Below are 26,281 nucleotides of genomic sequence, written 5' to 3' on the forward strand. Positions count from 1 at the left end.
CTCGGCACCTCACGGCTAAAAAAATCCCCAAACCCTATTGTAGTCGCACCATGATAGATCCATCAGATGGGCTAGCCACCAAGTCGTGGTCACGTCTTACAGCCCCACATACATGAAGACACCAGCACCTCCGTTGCACCATTGTGGCTCCGTAGCATAGCTAGGTACCTAGACTTGATCGGCTAACTGTCATTGCGTTGCATCTGACCTCGTTGTTGCATCGTCTTTCGTCCACCGTCCGAGTCTTCAATCCACCATAGTCAGGCGTGTCACCGCGTGCCAGGACAGACAGCCAGGGGGCAAGGTCCCATCGTGCCGATGTCCAAGCCCACCTAGCATGTGGCCACCCGACCTTACCTCCCTGATTTGCTGCTGGCAATACTGGGATGTAGGTGGGGCATTAGCGATTGGAAAATGCCAAAGAGGACAAGCAGCCAGCCAACAACCGAGCAACAACAAACAGATACATTTCGATTTAAAACTTTTGAAATAGTTTCATGAAATTTGAGTTTAGTAGACTAGTTATTGAATCAATTATGATCATAGCGTGTGTGCTTAATTATATGTTATATATATATATATATCGATAGACATGTTTTAATCTTCCAAAAAACATTTTATAAAAAATTTCGAATACCCACACTCTAAATCCTGGGCCCGCCACTGATGGGATGCCACATTACCTTGTCTGGGGCACCCCAAACTTCTGTATTTGACATGTTAGCACCATCAGTGCAAAACCGATTGGGTTCACCTCAATCTGGTTACCAGACACAGGTCCAGCGAGATTGCCGGACTACTCGGCCACGAAGGCCGACTAATTCGATAGGGGAACATAGAGAGAAAATATCTACGAGCGCCAAGAGAATGACATGTAAAGATATCATCAAGATAGGTACAACAGATGTCGTCATACTGGGGAACAATGAAGAGCCGATGATTTTTGGGAAATCGACCAAGACAAATGAGGAAAAAGACATAGGAGCAATCAGCAAAGCAGTTAACCCGAAATACTCTATGCCTCGATGGTGTCCATCGGGTCTAACACGGTCTCAAAACCGCAAATTGTAGCGCCTGAGAACACGGTTCGTGAATAGATCGAATCAGGCGCAACTAATCCCTTTTCCGCGTGAGTTTATCCCTCTAAACCCACGGTTGTTGTTGGGAGTTGCCTAGGAACGGGTCCAGATCTCCCCCTATATATATTAAGGGGTATGACCGATTGCAATCACAAACAATCGATCAAACAATCAATATATCTTCCATTATTTACATTTTGCCCTAGAAGTAGACAGTAACATAATTTTCTTTCTTTAATCTTCACCTCTCTCCGACTCTATGTCGTATAGAGGCGTCTTGGGTGGCCTGTCGATCCCAAGACAAACCCTAGAATCTCTTCTCCCCGATGGGATCCCTCCCGGGAGCGAGATCTAGGTGCTATCGGCGAATTCCGTCGCCTCTGCGCACGCGCGGACCGTCCGGCTTGTCGGCAGAAACCCTAGCCTCTGCGTTAGGTCGCGGACCGTCCGGCGCTCAGTCGGTACGCATCTCAGTGATTGGCGCCCAGATTAGTGCTAACACCTTGAAGGCATTAGTGTCGCTGAGAACTCAGATCTGGACAGTGTATTAAGGGCTTCATGTAAATGATAGGGAATGTGTGCCGACAGCAAAAGAGGACATGCGAATGTGAACATAAAATTTATATTGTCAAATAATCAATGAATCGATTTGATTGGACGAAATTTAGACCATTGCGTTGTATTTCAATGATACTAGTATTTAATTGAGTAAAATGCATTGGCGGTCCCTAAACTTTTAGTGGTATGTCATATCATCCTGATCCCTAAACTCCCAAAATGAACATCTAGGTCTTTAATCTTATGAAATTGTATTGTCACGGTCTCTAAACTATCGACATGCAAATTATAGTCTCTATACTTCTATGATTGTGTCATCCTGGCCCCTAAACTCTCAAAATACACATGGGAGTGGATCAAAACTATTTGGAATGACACTAAAAACAACTTTATGGACTCGTACGACAACCATAAAAGTATAGGGACCAAAATATAGATGTTGAGATTTAGGTACCAAGACGATACAAATTCATAAGTTTAATTAGTGACCCCTAGATGTGCACTTTAAAAGCTTAGGGACCGAAATAATACACCACTAAAAGTTTAGAGACTGTCAGTGTATTTTACTTTGTTTAATTTATACATACCAAATTGACTTTATTCATCCTAGTTAGTCAACTGCAGTCCAATCGCGTATGTCTAGGGGTGGTAATGGGAGCGCTCTAGATTTTAGACTATAAAATCTAAGGATTGAATCGAATTAGCATCGAGTTCTATTTCTATATATTTATATTTAAACTATAATTATTTAAGAAACTTAACTTTTTGTGAAAGAGCATTTTGATCATGATTCATTGTGCATGTCTGCCAAGGGCCGGGACAAATTTGAGCTTCACGCGTGGTGGAGCAGTTCGATGAAAAACAGTTTGGTCGATGAAGCGGTAAAACGACTTCAGGAGCGTTTTTTGGAGCGGTATCAAAACGGGTGCTTCTTTGCACAAAGCAATTCCCGTTGCTTGAACCTGAAGCTCAACACTTGACGACAATGCTTGGCTTCGTTCAGCTATATATATGCATGGGCAAGTGGTTTAGGTATTCGTCGCGCGTCACCTGTCCCAACTGCTTCACCATCGACCATCGATCCCTGTCAATCTGAACTGAAGATAACCAAGAATATATAAATGAAATATATATAATCTGCGTGCGTCTAGCATCCGCCGTCTATACGCAGTTTTATGCTAGCGCCAAAATTAAACATGTAGTTACAGTTAAAAAAGGTCCGGAGAAAACAGGAAAAAAATAAAGTAATTTCTGTCAAGTGTAAAAAAAAGACTCGACAAACAATTTCTTTATCGAGTGTTCTATGATGACACTTGACAAAGATATTGAACAAACTTAACAACCGTGTGGACTATCAACTGCTGACGAGACTTTGACGAGTGTCCAACACCAAGTAAAATGTTATTTGCTGAGTGCATGGATATGTCGAGTGCCACACACTCGGCAAAACACCTGTTTACTAAGTGTTTTGTTTTGCCAAGTACGACACTCGACAAACTATATGTCTTTACCGAGTGCGCGACATTTCGCTCTTAGCAAATGTTTTAGCACTCGATAAAAAGACCTGTCTCCGGTGGTGAACCCCGTCGCCATGCCATCCGTGTAGAACGAACCAAAATGCAACTATTAAATCAGCTCAATTCGCGCACCACCGATTCCCGGACACAGCACGCAGTTTCGTCGAGAAGATCACGCGCTAACGCCCCAGCCAATCATCCCCAAGACGGCAACGGTGGGACCAAAGGACCTCTAGGCTAGTGATTATATATAAGAGGGTAGCACGTCCTTTCCCCGCCCGCCCGGCCCGCCCGCCCCTCAGGCGTCTAACAAAGCAATCCGACCAGCTCGATCCGGACGAGCTAGCAGAGCAGATCGAGAAGGCGGCCGTGAATAGTTCAATAGTCTCGAGACCGGCCGCGGGAGCGAGGATGAGCCATCCGAGGTACGGCGGCGGCTACCCATATCCGGGGCAGCAAGGTACGTGGCGCGTGGCTTATACTGCTCCCAAGTTCCAGTTATAGCTAGGCTAGCTATACTGCGTCGTACTCGTACCCTCCTCGACCAGCCCTGCTAGCTAGCTGCTGCCACACAAGCTGATGACCAGAGTATTCTGCCTGTCGTTCTTGCCAAATCAAATTAAAAGGGTACTACAACCAGGGCCCGTACCCGTACCAGGGCCCGCCGGTGATGGCGCCGCCGCAGTACCAGTACGCGCAGCCGCCGCCGCCGCCTCGGTCGCCTGGATTCCTCGAGGGCTGGTACGTACCTAGTGCACATGCCGGCCATTTTGGTTCTTCCTAGCTACTTTCACCATTTCAGCCGCGTGCCGCGCCTCCTGGTGATTTGATTTGCAGCCTGGCGGCGCTGTGCTGCTGCTGCCTCCTCGACGAGTGCTGCTGCGACCCCTCCATCGTCTTCGTCTCCTGAGTCCTGCATGCGGTCGAGAGACACCCCTGCGCCAAGAGGAGGGGTGTGCACGCCATTTTCTTCAGTCCATTTTTCCAATTTCCTCAGCGTGCATGCCACGATCATGACTTTGTATGCTGTATGTATTAAACAGTGTGAATGTGTGATATATTGTTTGTCCTTCAGTTCCTGACGAACTCTTCTTGCTGCTGCCTGTATGGATAGAGTTTTGTTCATGTGTTCGTGTGCAACGGGATTTTTTTTTTCCAGGGGCCTTTTTCTGGTTATGAAATCTGTGTGGAATTGTGTCTTTGCAACTTAATCTGTTGTTATAGCTACGATTTAGAGAGAATTTCTTTGTTTATGAGCTCTCCCCCCATAGCTGTACAGTACTATACAATGAGGGTACCTCTTCTCTAGCTACGAACGAACGAACGAAAGATGATGCATCTGCGTGAGAGGATCAAAATAAAGACGGGAAGGGAATAAAGCGACGGATACCACACAGTGTATATATAAATCTTACAGCCTCACCCTTGCCGGGCATTGTAAGAATCGGATTCCCGGATTCAATGCTCAGCATGAACTGTTTTGCCGGCCACACCACTACTCTTTCAGAATCAGATTCCCGGATTCGATGATCACCATAACTTGTTTTTGGCCAAGAAGCATTACAAGACAATGTCTACTAAGGATCCTCTCGAAAATATTCCTGATATATATACTAGTGTATGCATTTTTCAGCCTCTTACTCCTGTCGGGGGCACTTTCAGAGAATCAGATTCCTGTTTTCAATAGTCAGCATAAACTGTTTTTTTATAAAGGGAAATCTTATTTCATCAGAAATGAAACATCGTCCCGGCCTCTACGAAGTTTATATTTAGCCTAATTATAGGAAAAAAAAACCATAACTATCCTTTGTCAAAACCTGATGGAGTATAGAAAACACCCAAAAGTTCAACAATAGAAAAAAGCAACAATTGATTAAACTTCTAATCTATTGCTAAACCGCCGTCCATTCTGAGCAAAGACGCCATCGCAATTAACTCTAGTGGCAGGGAAGCATCCTTTAGCAATAATTGGACTTTGTTCTTCTGTAGTAGGCTCCGGAACCAAATCCAATAAGTGCTCTTGTACGTATATGACCTGCATTGCTGACATAACAATTGCATTGTTAAAAATAACATGATTTCGACTAGTCCATATTGCCCACAATATGGCTGCAGCTCCTACCATAAATTGTTTCTTAGTATTTAGTTTTACTCTGTCCAACCAATGCCAAAAAAAATGTGATACATTTAGGGGAGCCTTGAGACCGGATACTATCTCAACAGTCCTCCAAATAAATCTAGCAAAGTCACACCGGAAGAACAGATGATCTATAGTTTCATTGCAATTACAAAAACTACATTTAATACTACCCTTCCATCTACGTTTTCCTAGATTGTCTTTTGTAAGAACTACACCCTTATAAACATACCACAAGAAAATTCTTATCTTTGGTGGGATTTTGATTTTTCCAACAATTTTCAAGCGCATGGATAACATTGTGGTTCAATAGACAATCATACATAGACTTTACTGAAAAAATGCCCCCTTTTGTAGGTGAACAAACGAACATGTTCTGGTCTTCATTGAGTTGAATCTCAGTCAATCTAGATTGAAATTCCCACCATCTCTGTTGATTCATCCCATATAGTCTTCTTCGAAATTCTATATTGGGCGGATTAAACCCCACTACCTCTGCAACAGAAACATGTTTTTTGTAGGCAATATTATATAGATTGGGATATTTATATTTTAGGGAAGCTAACCCTAACCAAATATCCTTCCAGAAACTAACTTGTTCTCCATTTTGCACCCAAAACTTGCTAATCTAAACATGCCATCCTTAACTCCCATCAATCCTGTCCAGAAGTAGGAGTCACCTGGTTGTTTAGTCACTTGAGAAATTTTTTTACGGGTTAAATACTTTTTCCTCAATATTTGTTGGCGCCATATCGTGTGCAATCTGTTATCTTGTGCAAGCATGCAATCAGTCCATCCAAACCATCCAATCTGAATCCAACGTTGTCTGCTGTTTTTGCGTTTAAACCCTCACACCACACCTCTTGTATCTCATCTATCAGGCTCTGAGTATTTGCGAAACACCCCCCACCGTCCTGGGACATTTCAACCTGGGCCCTTAAATCGAATCAGAGCCTGTACACGTTGTTTTAGCGACTCCAGACGATACTCGCTTTTCAGAAAAAATCACGTGAAAGCTAGCAAGGGTGAAAATGGATTGCAATATTCAACGACAATATCCACATCAATGGAACAGTACTCCATTTTTTAATTCGATTACTCATTATCCAGGAACATGACACAATATATAGAATCACAGATATACTAGACATAACATGAGCTGTAAGCTGACAACAGGAACATGACCCAAAACTTTATTTTGCTGGACAGTTACGTGCATCATGAAGAACTAATTGTTTGCAGATCTTGCATAAGCGTGGCAGTCTTGCTTGCTTCTTTTTGCTACCACTTACTTCTTTGCTTTTCTTAATCCTTTTGCTTCTCCCCTTTGAACAGATATCCGTTGGAGGATGAACCGTCACTTCATTTGGAATATGGCAACCGATGAATGCCTCATATTCATCCTGCCTAGAGTGTGTAGTTGTCGGCAAAATCTGATGTAGAGACGCCTCGATGTTACAAAGACCAGACAATAAGAAATCCATGCCTTCCTCAGCGTTGTTGGCTTTTTTTTATCAAATCTTCAAACTTGTTCCGTACACTTGCTATTTTTTTCCTCATCACCAAATCATTTGGCTCTAGGATCTTGTCATGCAATATGTTTCCGTACTCGTCGTAGACACAATGGCTGAAAGCAAATAAGTTAGTCATATGTTCTACAAAATTAAATAATTAAACACAAAATTAGTTAGTCATAATCAAATTACCTTTTGCACCTTTTCTCCCATCTTTTCATAAAGTAGCAATCTGGTAGCTCCATTTGTTCTTCACCACGCAATGCTAGAATAATGTGGCGACATGGGATACCCTTTGACTCAAATAACTTACATGAACACATTGCCATTATGCTTGCATTAAAATGAACAACCCTATCTTTTTTTCTCCCATCACTAATGGTCACAATTTTCATTTCTTCGGACATGGCAATATTTTGAACCCAACAAAAATCTCTAGCAGCAACAACCTCTTTCTGGAAGGATAAAAACACCTCATGTGTGTATAGCATACTACCCTGCTTTTCCATGGGCCAAGATGTCATTAGCTTAGGAGCACTATGAATGCTTTTATTATCTGCCTTCAGCTCCTCTTGCCGTTGCCATTCTAATGCTGTCTCAAATCTAAGCCAAAACTCAACAAATGATAGTTTGCGGTGAATAAAATGATTAAAAAAAATGAATTTGCACTCTCAGACCTTGATGTGGTTCTAAGGATGCCCGCTAGAGGTACGTCCATATAGTATGCTGGAATCCATGATTCACGAATATGATATCTGTTCCGTATCCATTCGCTAACACTACGGTTCAATCTGAGCAAGTGACACTTATCTGGTGACACAAGACCATGATTGTGCTCTTCAATCATTGATTCTATAGTGTATCTAGCACCGGATAATTTCACATAGATGTATGCCTCACAGCCACATCTTGTTTCAAAAAGGTTGTGTGTCTTCTTACCATTAGATACTTGAATATTCTTCTTCCTGAACCCTTGCCTTGAGCACATGAAACGCTTCCAGTAAATAATACCATTCTTCAGTTTCTGTTGACCAACACGGACTGAAAAGCCATTATCATGTGCATAATCTTTGTAGAACTGCTCTGCAGCCTCAATGTTCTCAAAGGACATTCCAACAATAGGCTTCTATAAGAAAAAAATGCAAAAAAATAGTCATGTTTACTGCAAATATCATGATGAAGCTTCCATAACTAACTCAAATACTCACTGTTGGGGCGGTGCTTGGGGTCTTTTTTGGTGTACTGAAGCCCTCATTGGACAACAGTACTGTATGCGATTTCAGCAATGTTGGAGCAGACAGGACGGACCACTCACAATTCTCTTGTTCAAATGTCATTGATCCTATACTAATTGTTGCCTCCGCTTCCACAGTCTCCATTGTTGCATCATCTGATTTTCCATCCTCCGCAAGTAGCCTGTAGGAAAAATAAACGCAGTTCATCGATTACAGGGCGGCCCGATTACAGCCACCAAAATAGCCATAAACAACATATTGGCGTGGAGATTCAATCACGTACACATAGTCGGGGTAAGCAGCATACCTGGGCGCCGGCGATGTCGGAGGCATCAAGAGCGCCGGCAGCAGAGCTTGAAGACGAAGCGTCCAGAGCGAACGAAAGGGCCACATGCTGAAACAACCAGGCCGCACGTAGGCTCTGATTCGATTTAAGGGCCCAGGTTGAAATGTCCCAGGACGGTGGGGGGTGTTTCGCAAATACTCAGAGCCTGGTTGATGAGATACAAGAGGTGTGGTGGGAGGGTTTAAACGCAAAAACAGCAGGCAACGTTGGATTCAGATTGGATGGTTTGGATGGACTGATTGCATGCTTGCACAAGATAACGGATTGCACAAGATATGGCGCCATATTTGTTGCCATAAACCATCACTATTTTCTAGATTAACCAGCCATTTGCTCAATAGACACTTATTTTGTATTCTCAAATCCTTTATACCCAACCCTCCTTGGTACATTGGCCTACAAAGGATAGTCCACTTAGCAGGCCTGTACCGTTTCTATCTTGATTATTTTGCAAAAAAAACCTAGATCTATAATAATCTAGTCCTTTTAGCACCTCTTTAGGAATCCGAAAAAAGATAACATGTACATGGAAAGATTGCTAAGCACCGAGTTTATGAGAATTAACTTGCCACTGTAAGAGAGATATTTGTCCTTCCAACAACTTAGCTTCTTATCAAACATATCCTCTACTACTTTCCGGTCACTATTCGGCAATCTTTTATGATGCATAAGGATTCCTAGATATCTAAATGGGTACTGACCCAAGCCACACCCAAATAATTGAGTATAAACTTGTTCAAATTGTTTTTCTTGTCCATAGCAGAAGACTTCACTTTTTGTAGGAACGGTAAGGCGGCCAGAGGGGGGTGAATGGGAGCCAATCGGATTTTTGTCTCCAAACACTGAAAATTAACGCTTTGCTTCAATTTAGATGAAGCAAGTGTTCAAACCATAAACACATCAGCGAACGAGTGATCTCATGATTACAAAATGTTCCTAATACTCACATGAGACCAGCAAAACAAAAGGATCACAAATCGGACACCAAAAAGTCCAAAACGGTCCAATACAGTATCGTCAACAAGTGATGTTTTCAGCAGTACGAAATTCTGTTGTTGAGTTCAAAACTGAACTAAACGAACTCCGATTGATATGAAATTTTACACACATCTGAGCAAATACGTTTTCAAGATCTCCCCAAATTTTGAGCTCAATCCGACTTGTGACTCACCCGCAGATTTAAAAATACAACAGAAATTGGGGTTTTGTTGGGGTTTTCTAGAATGAGTTCAAACTGAGTTTTTCTCAAATCGCGACCAAAATCTGCAACAACTAAGTGTATGCAGTGGTCCGAAGAGTGCAACTCACCACCAATAAATCCCCAAACCAAATCCTCTCAAAGGAATCAAAGGGTTTTCACCAACAAGGGTACAAACTGAGATTTGAAGCCAAAGAACCCTGTGGGCCGGACCGGCGACCCTTCCTCTGATTAAACTTGAAAATCAAGAACACAGTCGAAGTACAAAATCACCGCGGAACCCTCGGCTCAACTGGTGTCTACCTAGAGAGAAAACTAGGAGCTCTAAAATGAATTCTCAAAACAAATGGCAGCCAAGGGATGCTCAACCAACCAGCCATCCCCTCTATTTATATAGGGTTTTTCTCACTTTCTAAAGTATCCCTATTTACATAGAGCCTATCCACTCCACCGGGGGCGAAATGAACAAACTCCTAGGTTTTTAATCCGACGGCCACGTCCTTCACACGGAGTTGCTTCGCCTTGACGCACCCTCCGCGATCACGCCGTGTGCCGCCACCGGTTCCCTCCGGAACCGCCACCGCCGAGTTTTGAGGCCCAAACTCAGCAAAACCAGGCATCCGTAGCGCTGAGTGGTTTTGAAGCCCAAACCACCAAACCTGTCGTTAGCACCGCACCTCGTGCACATCCTCCATGATCAGACGCGTGTCCCACTGGTCCTCGACCACGCCGGCAACACGATCCACTCCACCACGTCCTCGCACAAGTGCGTGTCCCAAGTGTCAGCCACCATGGTTGGTCACCTGGCTGCTCTGATTCGTTAGTCAAGACCCACCACTCGCCCTTCACCACTCCCGGTCCATCAGCACGAGCCCGCATGACCTTCACCTCAGCCATCGACCACCATTCCTGTGCTCCACACCTGCACACCACAAGTCGACCAACATGGTTGCACAAGCATAATCTCACACTCTGGTCAGTCCACTGACTACCCCAGAGTGCTACCCATTGACAATCACTCATCATCAACCCAAACCACAAGGTACAAGTCAACCTTGTGTTTGCACTTTTATAAAATTTGATTTTAAGGCCTGATAGTTGTTCAAAGACACAAAGCAAAAGCTTCATCTTTTTAGCCAAATCAACATTATGGTCCATAAAGAGTATAATATCATCTGCATATTGAAGATTAGACAAACCATTATCAACTAAATGTGGCACAACCCCTTTAATTAATTTGTCCATCTTTTTAGCTCTTTCAGTTAGAAGTGCAAGCATATCAGCTATTAGATTGAACAGAATTGAAGATAAAGGATCCCCTTCCCTCAATCCTTTCTTGGACATGAAGTATCGACCTATATCCTCATTTACCTTCACACAAACACTTCCTTTGTAAATAAAACTTTCTATCCAAGAATACCAATGAGAGTTAAACCTTTTATTTTCAAAGTTTGTAATAAAAAAGGTCATTTTACTTTATCATATGTGTCTATGTTCGGACCCGAGGGTCTAACCAACCAGTGCAATAATGTTGTGTGCCCCTAAACTGGATGGTGATGCAAGTTGACACAAGTCTTTTATCCTGGTTTGGGCAAGAAGAGGCCCCTACTTCCAGCAGAGGGGATGAGACTTATAGTACTTGCACCTAAGTGCTTGCATTAGGGAATACAAGTTGAGCTAAGTGCTTGCAGTAAGCAATTTAACTTGCAGTAAGCAATTTAACTAGACCTCAGTGCTTGCAGTAAGCAATTTGATTCCCATATTCCTAATTTCAGCTATGTCGAAGGCCACTGTCCTAACCAGCTCCTCTCTTGTAGGGAACAACACTAGAAAAGAGCTTTCACCATGTGACTTTGCACTCCATTGCCATCTAACTAGCATGAATATATGCAAATGTTGCACCAATTGGGTTTTAGTCAGGGCTCCCCCTTGTAGTGTTGCTAAGGCTACCTTTGTATCCTTTTTTGTTCAAGAAAAGGAACATGTGGAATATAATAGAATGCCATACCTTCTATAACAAAACCAACCACTTGCGCTACCGTATTTGGTCCTTTGTTGTATGGACATTTGGTACACAAGTGTTTTGTGCTTTGGCAAATATCACACAACAACATCATGAGTGGGTTGAAATCATCTCCAACAGAACTTAGATTTTGGCTTCTTTGTTTTCCATGATTCTGACTAGGATCCGGTGTCGATGAACCCCTCTTTGGACGTTGAACGGTCTCAACTGGTTGTTGTCCCTTAGCATCAGATCTGTTGTCCTCTAACTTCTTTTCTTGTTCTTTCATTGCCCCAAAATCGACGTTGCTTGATTGTTCTTGGTGTGAAGGCATGAACTGTCCATGCAGCCCACTCTCTACACTAGCACTTCCTCTCCATGTACCAGCACCTTGATTGGGTCTTTGGAATGGTCGTGCCAGTCCACGAGGGTGGTAAGCCTTTCGAGCACTCGACAAAAAACGTGATTCCGGTAGTGAGTGATGTTCTGTTGTTGCAGGAAGTACTTGCTTAAACAACAATTGGACTAGAGAGATTACAACACACCCTTACGTTTATCCATGACATATATCACAAAACGCATTAGGGGGAGATTTCGCTTCGAATTAAAGATGACTGTTTGAACTGTTGCAGCTGTAATCCATAGAGACAAAACACGCTGTAGAAGTAGTAAAAGCCGGTACAGATTAAAGCCAAGCGAACAGGCTAGTTTCAGAATGGGTCCTTTCCAGAACTTTTGCTTTCTGTCTTGCTGAACCATTATGTTTACCATCTTGTTTTCAAACAAATTTGCATGTTTAGAAAAAGAATATGAATCAACTGAACTTACTTGATTTGTGCCTTCCAACAAAAAGAAAGGATCATTCTGGTGGAAGGATACTAGGGACTCTCGTCTCTTTCAAGAATGTTGCTAAGCCGGCTGTGGGGGATGGCTGATCGGTGCAACTATGGTATGATCTTTGGGGTGACAAGATACACCAAGTGAGTTATCCAGAGCTTTACTCTTACGCCATAAACAAGGACATCATTGTAAGGCATGCCATAATGATTAACCCAGCACACGGTCTCTTTCATCTGCCTCTATCTCATGAGGCACACGCTTAATATCAACTCCTGGCCAGCAGGCTCCATGACGAGCAGACGACGGAAACATATGACAAGTGGTGCTACGCTTGGGGAAACTCGAACTTTTCCTCACAAAAGGTTTACAAGTTTATCCATGGTTCTACTGCAGCCCCAACAACTTTCGCCCAGCTCTGGAGGTCCAAATGTGAACCAAAACAAAAGCTTTTCTTTTGGCTCCTTCTCCACGACAGACTTAACACCAAGGATGTGCTCAGAAGGAGACATTTTGAGATGGACTCATACACCTGTGGGAACTGCATCCTCAAGAAAACTGAAACGAACCTGGTATCATCTGTTCCTCGGGTGTGCTTTTGCAAAAAGATGATGGCATTTGGTGCAATGGGCTCCACCACGAATCTCTAACCCCCATCAGGCACTCAGAAACTAAGAACTGAACTGGGAAAGAGTTGATCTATGGAAATCGTCATCACCATGATGTGGTGTATATGGAAATGCAGAAACAAATGGATCTTTGAAGGCATACCTCCCACGACGACTCTGCAGGCAAATGTTCATTACAGATATGACCTTAAACACGTACAGAATGAAGCAGTCGCTAGCCGACAGTGTCAAAACATGGATTCAAGCGTTGTAATTAGCCCCTTTTAAAAATTCTGCTGTAAAAACTGTTGTACCCTACAAAGTTTTGTGAAATAAAAATTATGTAGGTAATCCCTATAGTACTTAAGATAAAAAAAGAGTCATCTCTATTTCAGCTTTATCTTCTAGCGTGTACCCAACCTGGATAGCCAAACCGATCAATTCTTTTATTATGTAGTTTTTTATTTTTACTAATTAAGCTACTACTAGAATTTTAGAAAAGTTAGAACAAATATAATATCTGATTACTATTTTTTTGTAAACTTATATAAATTTTGGATGCTATTAGATGTTAGATGATAGAACTTAAAATGACAAAACATATGTCATTTAAATCAGTGTCATGTCATCAAAACCGTCAATTAAAACTGCTCAAGCGGCTATTTGTCTGGTTTTACAAAGCTGAGGGAGTTAAACAATCTGTTTTAAAGATAAGGGGTAAAGTAGACCACTCTATAATGGCTAGGGGGGATTATGTAGACTTATTCCATTAACCAAAAGATCAGTGTTTGTCTTAAAATACCTGTATCCATTAATGTTCTCTAGAAAACTAAGAACAAAAAATTGAACTCTCATGACCAACTACATAGCGACAATATGTCTCTATATTTGCAGGGAAGGTTTGCCTTGATTTATCCCTTTTTCTATAGACCCCACTAATATAATGTAGGAGGCTCTGACAGAGTCTAGTGTTTATTTGTTTCAATATGTATTTATGAAATGAGTTCCTCACTCCTGAAAAATAATATATAAGCTTCTGAATGGGTACCTGTTTTGTTGTGTTGGTAATTTTCTCATAAGCAACGCTGCTGGTTTCCTCTCCCTGCATGTAACTTTCGAACACCTCAAACTCGTAAAAGGTTTTGAATATCTACAGTCGGTCGATCATCATTCTCGTAAAAATGTGATGTACATGCATCAATAGTTCAAGCCCAAGTTTTCCAGTTTGCTTGAAATTGAACCAGATCGTAAAAGTACCTAAGCATGCGTTATGGACAGATGATGGAGCAAAGTAATGTTACGATGCAAATCGCATCGCAGATATATCTCAGCCACGATCACCTAAAAATAATGCAGACAAGAAGCAAACGTTTTGAATATGAATGACTTGGTGGGAACTCAGCATAAAACAAGAGTTTGAGTGTTTTTTATGTACTGAACAGAAGTTGCGTGCTTAGTAGATGTGTGAGATTGTGGTCACTGGCAGCAAGTTGTTGGTCCATGCACGTGGTTGTTGAGCTACCGTGTTCACTGGGGAGCATATTATTAGCTCCATAGCTAACTGACGTTATTGTCGAAATTTCTGCGCACGCACTGAGATGCGAAGGACACAGAGTCGAGGAAGAAGATGAACAGTGCACAGGCAAATGCAATAATGGCAACCACACGCCTTCGCTGCGCACACACGCAGATTTTGTCTTCTTGTTGCCGTATTTATACGAGCAAGCCTTTATAGGCAGGCCAACAGCATGAGCACTAACTAACTTCACGACTGACTACTACGACCCTGCCATTTCGGTCCATAACAAATAGTATGTAAATAAATAAATATATATACACTGAATAATAAGGACTAATCCATTTTAAACTTTTGGATGAGGGATGCCCGCAAGGTATATCAAACACATATAATGGCTAAGCTACACGAATGAGAACAATATTCAGGCCAACATCGGTTCAATATGACCAAAATCATATTTCAGCATCTCTAGATGCTCCCATGAGATTTATGTTAGCGGTCTGGCTCATAGGTAGTCTCTAATGCAAAGCAATTTAGAAAAAAATTGATAACATGGAGAGATAATGAGCAAGAGGTACGTGAGACAAAGACAAATTTGTTTCGCGAAACACACATCCTGATAAGCTAAAGTTAGAACTATATGATATGTCCGACGACGCTACTGTGTATGAGTTATGATTGTCACACAACTTGTTGTTACATGCTCCTTCTATTCTATGCACAGATTAAGGCATATGCGAGTTATTAAGCGATAAGGGCACCAATTTAAAAAACCCATAACTAAAAAGACATCTCATTGTGTACTAATAGTTAGCGGTTAAAATTAACGGTTTTTTAAGGTGAGGTTTAGAATATGTTAGCTAATAAACCAACTAATTGTTAGTTATACATAACAGTCCTCGAACTTAGAAGTTAGCACGCGCTGTGTCACTTAGGCCTGGAACTCAGAAAAACAGGTCCTCAAATTTTGTCGGACCATATAAATAAAACCGTCCAAATCCAGATTTGCAAAACTAGTTCCTCGAGTGTTCGGCACTCGCCAAAGATTTTTTTGTCGAGTGTATTTCTGTGCTGAGTGTCCTACTCTCGGTAAACGCTGACGTTACCGAGAGCAGGACTTTATCGAGTGCGACACTCGTCAAAGACGTCTTTACCGAGTGTCCGATAGAAAGCACTCAGCAAAACGCTGAGCACTCGAGAAAGACCCGAATTCCGCTAATGACTGGATGCCAACGTGGCATATGCTACTCCGGAACCACTTACGACCCTGAACTTGTCATGCTTCAAAGCATCTTCTAAGCCGAAGGGAACTGATCGCTTTGTTAAAGTTACCGAGGTACTGGCTACTGCATCAGTGCATCCTGCTTAGCAAATTGTCAAACCCTAAGCTGCACGGCGGAACTTGAGGTGGTTGAACCGGACCAGCCGACCAGGTCACCAGCAGGGTACATAACGAGAAGAGGGCCAACGTCACCACACTCTCGCTGGTCGCATAGATGGGCCGGGCTTGGGCCGGCACGGCCCAATTGAGCCCAATCTATTTAATTTCTTTAATTTAATAAGATATCGACTGTATATTGTTGTTATATTTGGAGTTTATGTGGTTAAATGATGTTACAATTGTTTAATATCTTTAATTTAGTAAGCTATGAATTTTATATAATTATAATATTTGGATTTTATATGATCAAATATACGGGCCGGGCTTGGGCCGGCACGGCCCAACGAAGGCACGACGTGATTTAGGGCCGGGCTGGACCACTGTTTTTACACTTCGGGCTGGCACGGCACGACCCAAAAAATGTTTGAGCTTTCCTGGCCCGAACCTGTTTGGCACGAAGCACGATGGGCTTGGGCCGGGCTGGCCCGGCCCGACCCAATTCCCAGCACTATTTCTTGTCGACCAATGATGTAGAGAGAGTAGAGATAAAAAAGAAGATAAGATATAGATGATGAAATTTAGAGGACTTTGTTCGAGACGGTAAAGATATAGATGACGAATTTTTTAAACTGTGTTGTAAAGGACATATAATATTATTTTAGAGGATGAAATTTAGGAGACGTTGGTAGAGACATTCTACCCTGTATCAAAACATCTAACTAATAGCTAGCGGCTAAAATTAACTAAGAGGTTTAGAACATGTTAGCTAATAGACCAACTATTTAAGCTAGCTGCACGGCGGAACTGCGGAACTTGAGCTGGTTGAACCGGACCAGGTCACCAGCAGGGTACATAACGAGAAGAGGGCCAACGTCACCACTCACCACACTCTCGCTGGTCGCTACTCCGCTTCACTTTCCTCTCCCCTCGTATCCGATCACCAAACCCTCGCTTCGCCGCCGCCGGGCCGGAGCCCGAAATCCGGCCCCGCACCATGGCCGCGCGGCAGCCGCCGGCGCTGATGGAGGAGCTCGTGGAGGAGATCCTCCTGCGCGTCCCGCCAGACGAACCCGAGCGCCTCATGCGCGCCGCCGTCGTGTGCAAGCCCTGGTGCCGCCTCGTCTGCGGACCGGGCTTCCGCCGCAGGTTCCGCGAGCGGCACGGGGCGCCCCCCTTGCTGGGCATCATCTCGAACCGCATGAACGAAGCCGGCGCCAAGCTGGCCCGCTTCGTCCCCACCGGCTCCTTCCGCCCGCCCCGCGCCGATCGCATCAACTGGCTGGCGATCGACTCCCGCCACGGCCGCGTGCTCTTACGCAACTCGTTTTCGAACGCGGCGGTCTACGTCGCTGTCTGGGATCCCATCACGGACGAGCTTCTGGCACTGCCCAAGACGCCATGGATGATGCCGTCGTCCGACACCATGTACAACTACAAAGGAGCGGTGCTTTGCGCTGCAGATGGCTGCGACCACCTGGACTGCCATGGCGGACCCTTCCTCGTGGTCTTCGTGGGCGTGGGCGCTCATGACAACACCATGTCCTCCTACGTCTACTCGTCTGAAGCTAATGCGTGGAGTGAACAAGCTCATCATCAGTACTTAGGTCATCTTTGGGAGTCGGTAAGCAGCACTCTTGTGGAGAATGCACTATACTTCGTGGTCAATAAATCTCCAGGCATCCTCAAGTACAACCTGGGCACCCGGGAAACCACTGCCATTAGCTGCCCGACTATGACGAATCCTCACGTTGCACTCATGGTGGCAGAGGGTGGTGGGCTGGGATGCGCCACCATTAGGTCATCCAAGCTCTGCCTGTGGTCACAAGAGGTTGGTCCTGGTGGTGGCCATAGCGGATGGGCACTAGACAGAACCATTGAGTTAAGCACGCTCGTCCCTGCTGGTCATTCCATACGTGAATTTGATGTGGCTAGCTCTGTGAATGGCGGCGGCATCATTCATGTGGGGACGTATCAAGGCTGCAGGTCTTTTACTACTGATTTGAAGTCTGGAAAGTTCAGTGAAGTAGGATTCACTGCTATCTTGGAGAACATGGTTCCGTTCATAAGCTTCTATACTCCAGGTATTGCTTTGCTTAGTCTTCATCAGTTGTGGGTGCAAATATGCTTATACATTGTTCTTTATCAATTGAGTCACTTTCTTAAAATATGTGGGTTCTTCTCCTGGCCTCGCCATGCTCAATTACTTCTATTATTTGTTTTGTTTACATAAGTAGAACATTATGATATGCCACATAAAAAGTATTGCTTGTAGTTATTATATTCTTTTGCTTCAACATGTTATAGAACATTCTTGGAATTGACTTGATACGCAAGATTGACTAGTATATGTTATACAACATTATTTGTTTACAAATAATTCTTTTCGAATATGTTCTTACAATAATTGGTAATAACAACAATACTATATCACAACAAAGAAACCTTTGAGCTAACAAGTAAACTATAGGCACATAGTTCATTTCTAACAAACTTTCCTTAGGCTAAGAATCCTACATGTTCCTTGTTTATCCCGAGGTAAGCTATACAACACATTGCTCTATTTCACGAGGCAAAGTCTCTTTTGCCGTGCAAGATAACATAATTTGGCAAACATGGAAACACATTAAATTATAACATGTTTTGAGTGAAAAGATAAATAAAGTTGGCCTTACCATTGATATCTTGTTCACTTCAAAATAAATTGTTCCTTAATGAACATTACTAGAAAACATAATGAGTAGGAGATGCTTATGTAGTAGTCTCCTCGCTACCGCCAAGAGTGTCGACACTTATAGAGAACCTAGTGACCCTCTACTAAATGAGCTAGTGTTGAAGAAGGCTTTCATTTGCATGGCATGAACATGTTGTTACAATAAAGAGAGATTCAACTCAATAATAGTCCTGAGGCACAATGGTGCAATATATAAAGTACATGAGAGAAAAACCCTAGAGTTAGGAAATTATACCTTAATGCCCTCCTCTCAAATGCGACATGAATGGAATGTCATTTCATTTGGAAAGATGATTCTAATACCCTTGAAATTTTTAAAAATAAGAGACTAATTACATAAAAGAACAAATATGCCATCGACATGCAAGTCTTCAACAATATCGATGTAGAAAATTATCTCATCCATAAGAGGGTGTTGCCCTCACAACATGTGCATCACTGAATACTCCAAGTCTTCACAAAATAATATTAAAATCTTCAACTATGAACCTTGTCGTTTGAGAATTTGAACTTGATGAGAATAAGGAAATGTGTCAAACAAAGCAAAAGAAAAACAACGAGATCGCTAATAGAAGATGGCAAGTAGTGGGATATAAGTCACTGGTCATGAATTGTAGTGAAATGGCTACAAAGGAGACTAAGAGAGCATATTCACATTAATGATGATGATGATGATGATGAGCTAAATTGATGGGACTCGGCTAACCAATGAACAAAATTAGTTGATCTAATAAAAAAATGATTGATACAATGGCTTGGATATACTGTGGTGTGCAAAATTGACTTTGATGGATTCTTACGTAATGAAATTTAGGGAATAGGCCTAAACATACTACAACAGCAAAAGTTGAAGCAAATTGTTGAAAGTGACAACAAAAGATCGAATACATGGACACATAGCAAGCCAAGTAATACTAGAGGAGTCGCCAAATAGTTGCGACCAAGTCACAAGCTGACGGTGCAAAGACAAGCATGCAAACAGTCTAAACATGTGCACATAGGAGTTTGCCATGGAGGGAGCCATGTGAGGACGAACTAGACCGCAAAAAAATCCACATGGATGGAGGGAAGGCATGTGGGTGTTGAGGTCTCCATCATCAAACATCACTCGGACTACCACAACAACAGGTGTAGACTCTGCCAATGGTGTGTAGACCTCCTAGATGGTCATGCGGGGATGAAGGCCCGGTCCCACACACACATGCATGAATGAAGATTGCCTATTATGATGATTCCACACATACGATCCCTCGAGTGGTTCATGCACTATGACAATAGACATAGATGGCATGGATGGTGTCTAGGTGTTATGAATGGGCTAAAGATGTCATGTGAGGCAGGAAGTGTGCGATGTGCTTGGACAATACATGATGCCTAAATCCATGATTGGATGGGACACATGGATGGGTGCGACACTAAGATGGCCATGCAAACAACGTGCCAACCTATGAGTCCTATTATCCTTGCACCTAGACACACAAGTTAATTTTCAACAAGGGTGGGGGAATCAACATGGAAAGCGCCAGACTAGTGATAGTTTTTGAACCACTAAATGCTTTTGTGGTAACACAAGTTACTCCCATAACTTTGAGTTGCTACCAGTAGACTAAGGATCGGGAAACCATGTAATCAAACCATACGAAAATGGTAAATGAGGCATGACACTACATAAAATAAAAAATAGGGGGGTATATTTGAGTTTGCTATTGACTAGTTTTTTAGATGTTGAATTATCATAATTGAAAGATCAAATTTCAGTGTCTTCTTATCAACTCCATATCTCAATGGAACTATATAGAAAGCATAATAAATACAATGTAAAGATGTAGCAATTAGTGCCTTATAGGACACACATAGCATAAATAGAGTAATTGAGTGTGGAAGTTGTTGATGAGGTGCACAATCATAATGCCACTTAATTATGCTTGTAGTCGATGATAATTATTTGGATATAGCAAGTACCATATTCTAATTAATAAAGTGATTTGTAATGATAGGATTAATGTAACCCTACAAAAACAATGACATTGTTTGAGACAGAGTTGATGGATGTGCATGTGTATTGCACTACCATTCTATGGGGCACAATGAATAAGAGGATGACGAAGCCGATGATTGTTATTGCCCAACACCAGCTCAAATGCGAAGGCTAGTGGGCATGCATCATCTCATCTGGGTACGAGCAATCGTATGATTCGTCACCCTATCAATTGTAGCCTTATGAAATCATAGAGCAGTTGGAGGAGATTAGTGCACCGACAAGGGTGTAGAGGCTATGATGGCCTCAGACCTAAGGACTTGTGGGAGATAAGGGGCACTAGCTAGTGAGGGACTGTTATAGTCACTAGATCGGTGAGGGATTGGAGAGGGGTATCGATGGGCAGGAACGTCGGCCAGGGGCCTCTGCCCACGGCCGAGCAAGAGGAGGGTTTCTCCCTTCTAATTCTTGCCTACTTTATTTCTCATTCATTGATTACATAAATAGGTCAGCTGGTCGTCCCTATCTAGCTAGAGATCCTTATCTCCTTAAAACTCTCCTAAAAACTCTCAACAACTACTAATTGATAACGTTCCTAGATAATCTCAACTAATCTCCTAGATAATCTCAACTAATCTTATCTCTAACTATCCTTATCTAATCCTCCTTAGAGGGCCCATCGCTGCTGCTACCGCAGCCCCTCCGTGGGCCTCCTTAGGCCCTGACACTACACCCCTCCTGGACAAGCAGCTCGTCCTCGAGCTGCAGCATGACGAGTGCTCAAATACCGAGTCTACTTGACCTAAAACCAGACACCTAGAAGACAAGCCTTTTACATCTCGGCTTATCTTATTATTCCGAATCTGAATTTTTTTTACCCCATAAGATAAGGCGAACACCCTCCGCGCATTGGACTTGTACGTGTGCAGCCACCTGGATCCCATGGACGCCATCTTGACGAAAGGGGAGCACATGGACGGGCACCTGGAATAGGTTGCAACAATAACCAGCGAAGGCGCCCTCGTGGCGGCCGGTAGCGGAATGTGGTGGCGCTAAATAGTGCGCCCTTGCCGATGACGAGGGGAGTGCCTTCCTTACCGCCACTGCCGTAGAGTTGAAGTTCGTCGCCCGCGGGACATGTACCATGCTCGCACTTGGAGATAGCGGCCCGATGCCGCTGCTGATGGCCGTCCGACAGGGTGAGGTCGCGCCCCCGTGTGCCGAGGTCAACCGTGACCAAGGCTGCCTCGAGCATCTGCCGACGCATCTCCCGCGCTCTCCGTCGTGCAAGGAAGCCACGAGCAGCAGCTTGTATGCCCACAGCCGCCGACGTCTGGAGCCGTGCGGACAACGCCAACCGGTGCTGCTCATGTTGCACTGCTACCTTGATTTGCAGCAGCCCTTGCTCAACCTTCTGGAGCGTGGCTTGCATCTTTGCGAGATCAGCCCTTACGTTGGTCCACAAGTCCCCCATCGATGGAGCTGGTGATTGATGAGTTGTGGCTGCCCCTAGTGGCGTCACCCATGGGGACGGAGATGCCGTCAACGAAGATGATGTGACAAAATTTGGCGTTGTCCCTGGAGATGGGCACGCCGGCGTCCAGGATGTGGTGACAAAATTGGCAGGCGATGCTGCCCATGGAGATGGGGACGCCGGTTGCCAGGATGGCGTGACGAAGGTGGCATACGGCGCAGCCCATGGAGATGGGGACGTCGGTTGCCAGGACGGCATGACGAAGGTGACATGCGGCGCAGTCCATGGAGATGGTGACGTCGGTTGCCAGGATGACGCAGCAAAATTGGCAGCAGAAGCCATGGGATCAGATCGAAACCCAAGCTAGCTGATACCAGATGTTATGGTCGCTAGATCGGTGAGGGATTAGAGAGGTGTATCGATGGGAAGGAACGTCGGCCGGGGGCCTCTGCCCACGGCCGAGCAAGAGGAGGGTTTTTCCCTTTTAATTCTTGCCTACTTTATTTCTCATTCATTGATTACATAAATAGGCCAGCTGGTCGTCCCTATCTAGCTAGAGATCCTTATCTCCTTAAAACTCTCCTAAAAACTCTCAACAACTACTAATTGATAACGTTCCTAGATAATCTCAACTAATCTCCTAGATAATCTCAACTAATCTTATCTCTAACTATCCTTATCTAATCCTCCTTAGAGGGCCCATCGCTGCTGCTACCGCAGCCCCTCCGTGGGCCTCCTTAGGCCCTGACAGGGACACAGAGGCCACGATGGCCTTAGATCTAAGGATTTGCTGAGGGGTAGGCCTACCTTAGAGGTTGGCAATGGTAGCCGGTGTTTCCTATGTTGTAGACCAAGGCCCCGTTTGGTTCCTTTAGTCACATGACTAAAATTTAGTCACTTGAGTACCCTATTTCATTTCAGTGACTAATCCTAACTAAAGAGCATTAATTACTGAGTGTATTGGTTGTTTTACCCTTAATCAATGCATGCACATGTGCGCTGGTTACCCCTTGGTATGCGTGCTAGGGAGGGTAAGGTGCATGTGCGTTGGTCATCCCCTTGGTATGCACGGTAGGGGAGGGCAAGGGGCGGAAAATCTACTATTAATCCCTTTTACTTACCCCCTTGGTGACTAGCTTAGAGAACTAAACTTTGGTCACCCTGTTTTCTTTTTTAGGGACTAAAAGTGACTAACGTTTAGTCATCCTGAACCAAACAGGGCTAAAGATGGATAGGTCGGAGGTGAGGGAGATGCCAAATCATATCATCATTATTGCAACTTCATTTTGTGCCTTTTGGGGCTATGGGTTGTCCCCATGGTACATCTGTCTTGGTAGGGGAGTGACTACGTGGCTATGGGTTGTCCCCATGAAGTAGGGCTCGGTGGGTGGGCCCTGAGATGCGTATGAATGAAACTGAGAGAGCGAGGGAGGGAGGTCATGCAGATTTGCTAGGACCAGAAGGTAATGACACTAGATGTCCTTCTGTGCTACCTGTAAGATTTGGGCATTTAACACATTTTAGTTGTAGAGGATAGCAAGAAAATTCACAAGTTATGTCCAAATGAGAAGCTATGTCCTTCCATCAAGAAGCATTAGCATTACATTCAGATTTGTCAACTATATGGAATTCCCAATTGGCACAAGTGCACTTACCATTCATCATTTTTTCAATTTTAATAAGAGAATAAATGAAATGTTGTTATGGGCTGTTATGAGCCTTAAGTCATTAGATAGGTCATTAGGGTTAGGTTAGCCGCGACCACTGTTCTCGCACAGTTACTGTAGCGCGTGAACAGTGCCGGCCAGATAGGGTTTGTTATGTTGCTTAGCTATTAAGTTAGGGTTACCTTTCTATATAAGTAGGGGCAGGGTGTTAGTAGAGACAAGCAAGAAGAATAGATCTGGTTTACTCCTAGGGCCTCCTACGGGAGGGCTAAGTACAGACACTATCTTGCTAGTGCATCGCAATTCACAACAAATATGCACGGAAGTTCAGTGGGGAAATTAGAATAAAGGGTTAGGAAAATTAAGGTCCACTTGTCATATCTAATTCATTTAATTAAAAATCAGAAATCACAAAGTAGCTTTTGTGCAAATTTAAGCTGATTCTCACTTCTCACGTGTTACTCTATTAATCTATTACTTTCAATTTTATTACTTAATTAGTTATCTCCATGAGTGACTAGGTCGTTGAACCAGCGTCTACGTATTTACAAGAAACACTTATTACCTCGGTTTATCTCTTTTCTAGACCCCACTCTTGTGGAGCCTCTAACATTGGATTTCCCCCCTTTAAGGCCTGGTGCGGTGGTGAAGTTGTCTCTCTCTAGGTTATATCTTGTCGTGGGTTCGAAGTAGCCTCTCCATATTTGTGGAAGAAGGCTTGCCTCGGGTTTTCCCTTCTTTAACCCCACTCATGTGGGACCCTCTAGCACCGAGTCTATCCTTTGTTAGTTCTAATTCGAATTATGGAATGAGTTCAACATATCTACAGAATAAAATGTAAGTTGCTAAATGTGTACCTGTTTTGATGTCTTGGTATCACGTGTGTGTAACGGCGCTGATCTTCTGTTCCTGCATATAACTATCAATCACCACGACTTGTAAGGTTTTGGATATCTACAATCGGTCATCAGTCCGGTGAACATTTTTTTTTTTGCAGACATGGGAATTAGAATGTTGTGTATATCAAATCCTATGAGGCTATGATCACATCCTATTATCTAGGCACATTGTATACAAAGAATGTCAATAACATCCTATCTTTCAGAATATATGGTGCTTAAATCGGGAAACATGCATGATTATTCGTCTAAAATCATTTCAAATAGTTAATCCGAACAAAGAATTTCCCAGAATCATATTGCACATCCATGTATGAATATTAGTGTGTACAGCTGAGAGTTCCTTTTTTATCTGCAAGTTACATTATTGGGAAGTGCACCAGTTTGAATCTGAAACTTATCAGTTCAATAGAACAATATTGATATCATAAAACTATCCCAAAAGGTGCAAATACATGCTTTTATTGAAATGTTCATTCCATTCAATCATATATTTATTTACAAAGCTCAAGTCTTTCCCTTTTAAAACTTGATAAAAAAAGGCTCCATGCAGTTAATTCAATCATATGTGTTCATGCATAAAACAACAGTTTGAGTGTTTTTTTACATACTGCAACAGCCTTGCACAAAACAGAAGTTGCTGCAAATATATAAACAAGAAACTTATATATATGGCATTTCCTATCTTGGACTTGCATGCATAGATGTCTGAGATAGTGGTCATTGGCGGCAAGTTCACTGGGACCATATTAGTTCCATAGACCATAGCTAACTGGTGTCATCTTTGAAATTTCTGCAGCACTGCAAGTGGCATGTACGGATGAGGATCCAAGAGCTGCAGGTGAGCCACCAGCGGCCCCAGCGAAGTGATCAATGATTTGGCACGCCTGAAGCGATTCTGATGAAGGCTTGCCGAGAAAGAACAAACTTGTATGGGTCATTGGCGCAGGCCCAACAAGTCCAATAATAACAGACAGCAATGAAGATAAATGAAGCAGGAGAACTGAAAAGTAGAGTGGCGCAGGGGTCCCTCTGCTAGCACATGTTTCTCTTTTTTGTTCTTCTGCAGAATCTATCTTTTGTCTTTGATGAACATTTTATATTTCTGGGTGTGGACCGAATGTTTGTTTCCCTTGAGAGCACACTGGTAGATGCGAGGTGATTTGGCCAGTAATAACTCATTTTACAGTACATGAGAAAAATAATGGACAACCGTTTAAGCATCTTGATCTCTTTTCGGGCGTTTGGTTGTTGTGCTGCGGGTCTAGAAAACAGATTTGTTGTATGTCTGGTGTGTCATGCTTCATTAAGTATTTGTTAGTTGGATTGCAGCCAAGTATCGATGTATTGCATTGAGCACTTAAATGGTTTATATAGAGTACATGGTGTAGGAGATAAGACTAGCACAACAGCACTCTAGACAATTTTCGGCAGCTAGGGTTATTTTCGGCGATCGAACCCTAGCCGTCGAAAATAAGGTACGTCAACTGCCGAATATAACCTTATTTTCAGTGGGTCAGGTCTTCGGCCACCGAAAATAACCTTATTTTCGGCGGTCGTGACAGTGGCCGCCGAAAATAAACAGATTTAAACACAATTCT

General features: G+C 43.2%; 2 protein-coding genes across 2 annotated transcripts; both read left to right on the forward strand.

Moving 5' to 3' along the window:
* The first annotated feature begins 3,291 nt into the window (after window positions 1–3,291).
* Window positions 3,292–4,318, forward strand: LOC103632086 (cysteine-rich and transmembrane domain-containing protein WIH2). Its single transcript, XM_020540981.2, has 3 exons — window positions 3,292–3,614; window positions 3,781–3,895; window positions 3,992–4,318. The coding sequence occupies exons 1-3, from the start codon at window positions 3,566–3,568 to the stop codon at window positions 4,062–4,064; spliced, it is 237 nt and encodes a 78-aa protein (XP_020396570.1). The 5' UTR covers window positions 3,292–3,565; the 3' UTR covers window positions 4,065–4,318.
* Window positions 4,319–16,746: 12,428 nt separating this feature from the next.
* LOC103643030 (uncharacterized) lies at window positions 16,747–25,913 on the forward strand. The gene is made up of 2 exons (XM_020541381.3): window positions 16,747–18,012; window positions 25,480–25,913. Exons 1-2 carry the CDS (start codon window positions 16,926–16,928, stop codon window positions 25,548–25,550), a joined length of 1,158 nt encoding a protein of 385 aa, XP_020396970.1. The 5' UTR covers window positions 16,747–16,925; the 3' UTR covers window positions 25,551–25,913.
* The last annotated feature ends 368 nt before the right edge of the window (window positions 25,914–26,281 follow it).

Source organism: Zea mays, chromosome 7 (assembly GCF_902167145.1).
Source record: "Zea mays cultivar B73 chromosome 7, Zm-B73-REFERENCE-NAM-5.0, whole genome shotgun sequence".
Lineage (NCBI taxonomy): Eukaryota > Viridiplantae > Streptophyta > Magnoliopsida > Poales > Poaceae > Zea > Zea mays.

Coding starts and splice junctions, on each gene's coding strand:
- LOC103643030 (XM_020541381.3), top strand. CDS start 16,926: ATGGCCGCGCGGCAGCCGCCGGCGCTGATGGAGGAGCTCGTGGAGGAG. Junction 18,013..25,479: donor CATAAGCTTCTATACTCCAG/GTATTGCTTTGC, acceptor AAATTTCTGCAG/CACTGCAAGTGGCATGTACG.
- LOC103632086 (XM_020540981.2), top strand. CDS start 3,566: ATGAGCCATCCGAGGTACGGCGGCGGCTACCCATATCCGGGGCAGCAA. Junction 3,615..3,780: donor CCCATATCCGGGGCAGCAAG/GTACGTGGCGCG, acceptor TCAAATTAAAAG/GGTACTACAACCAGGGCCCG. Junction 3,896..3,991: donor CCTGGATTCCTCGAGGGCTG/GTACGTACCTAG, acceptor TTTGATTTGCAG/CCTGGCGGCGCTGTGCTGCT.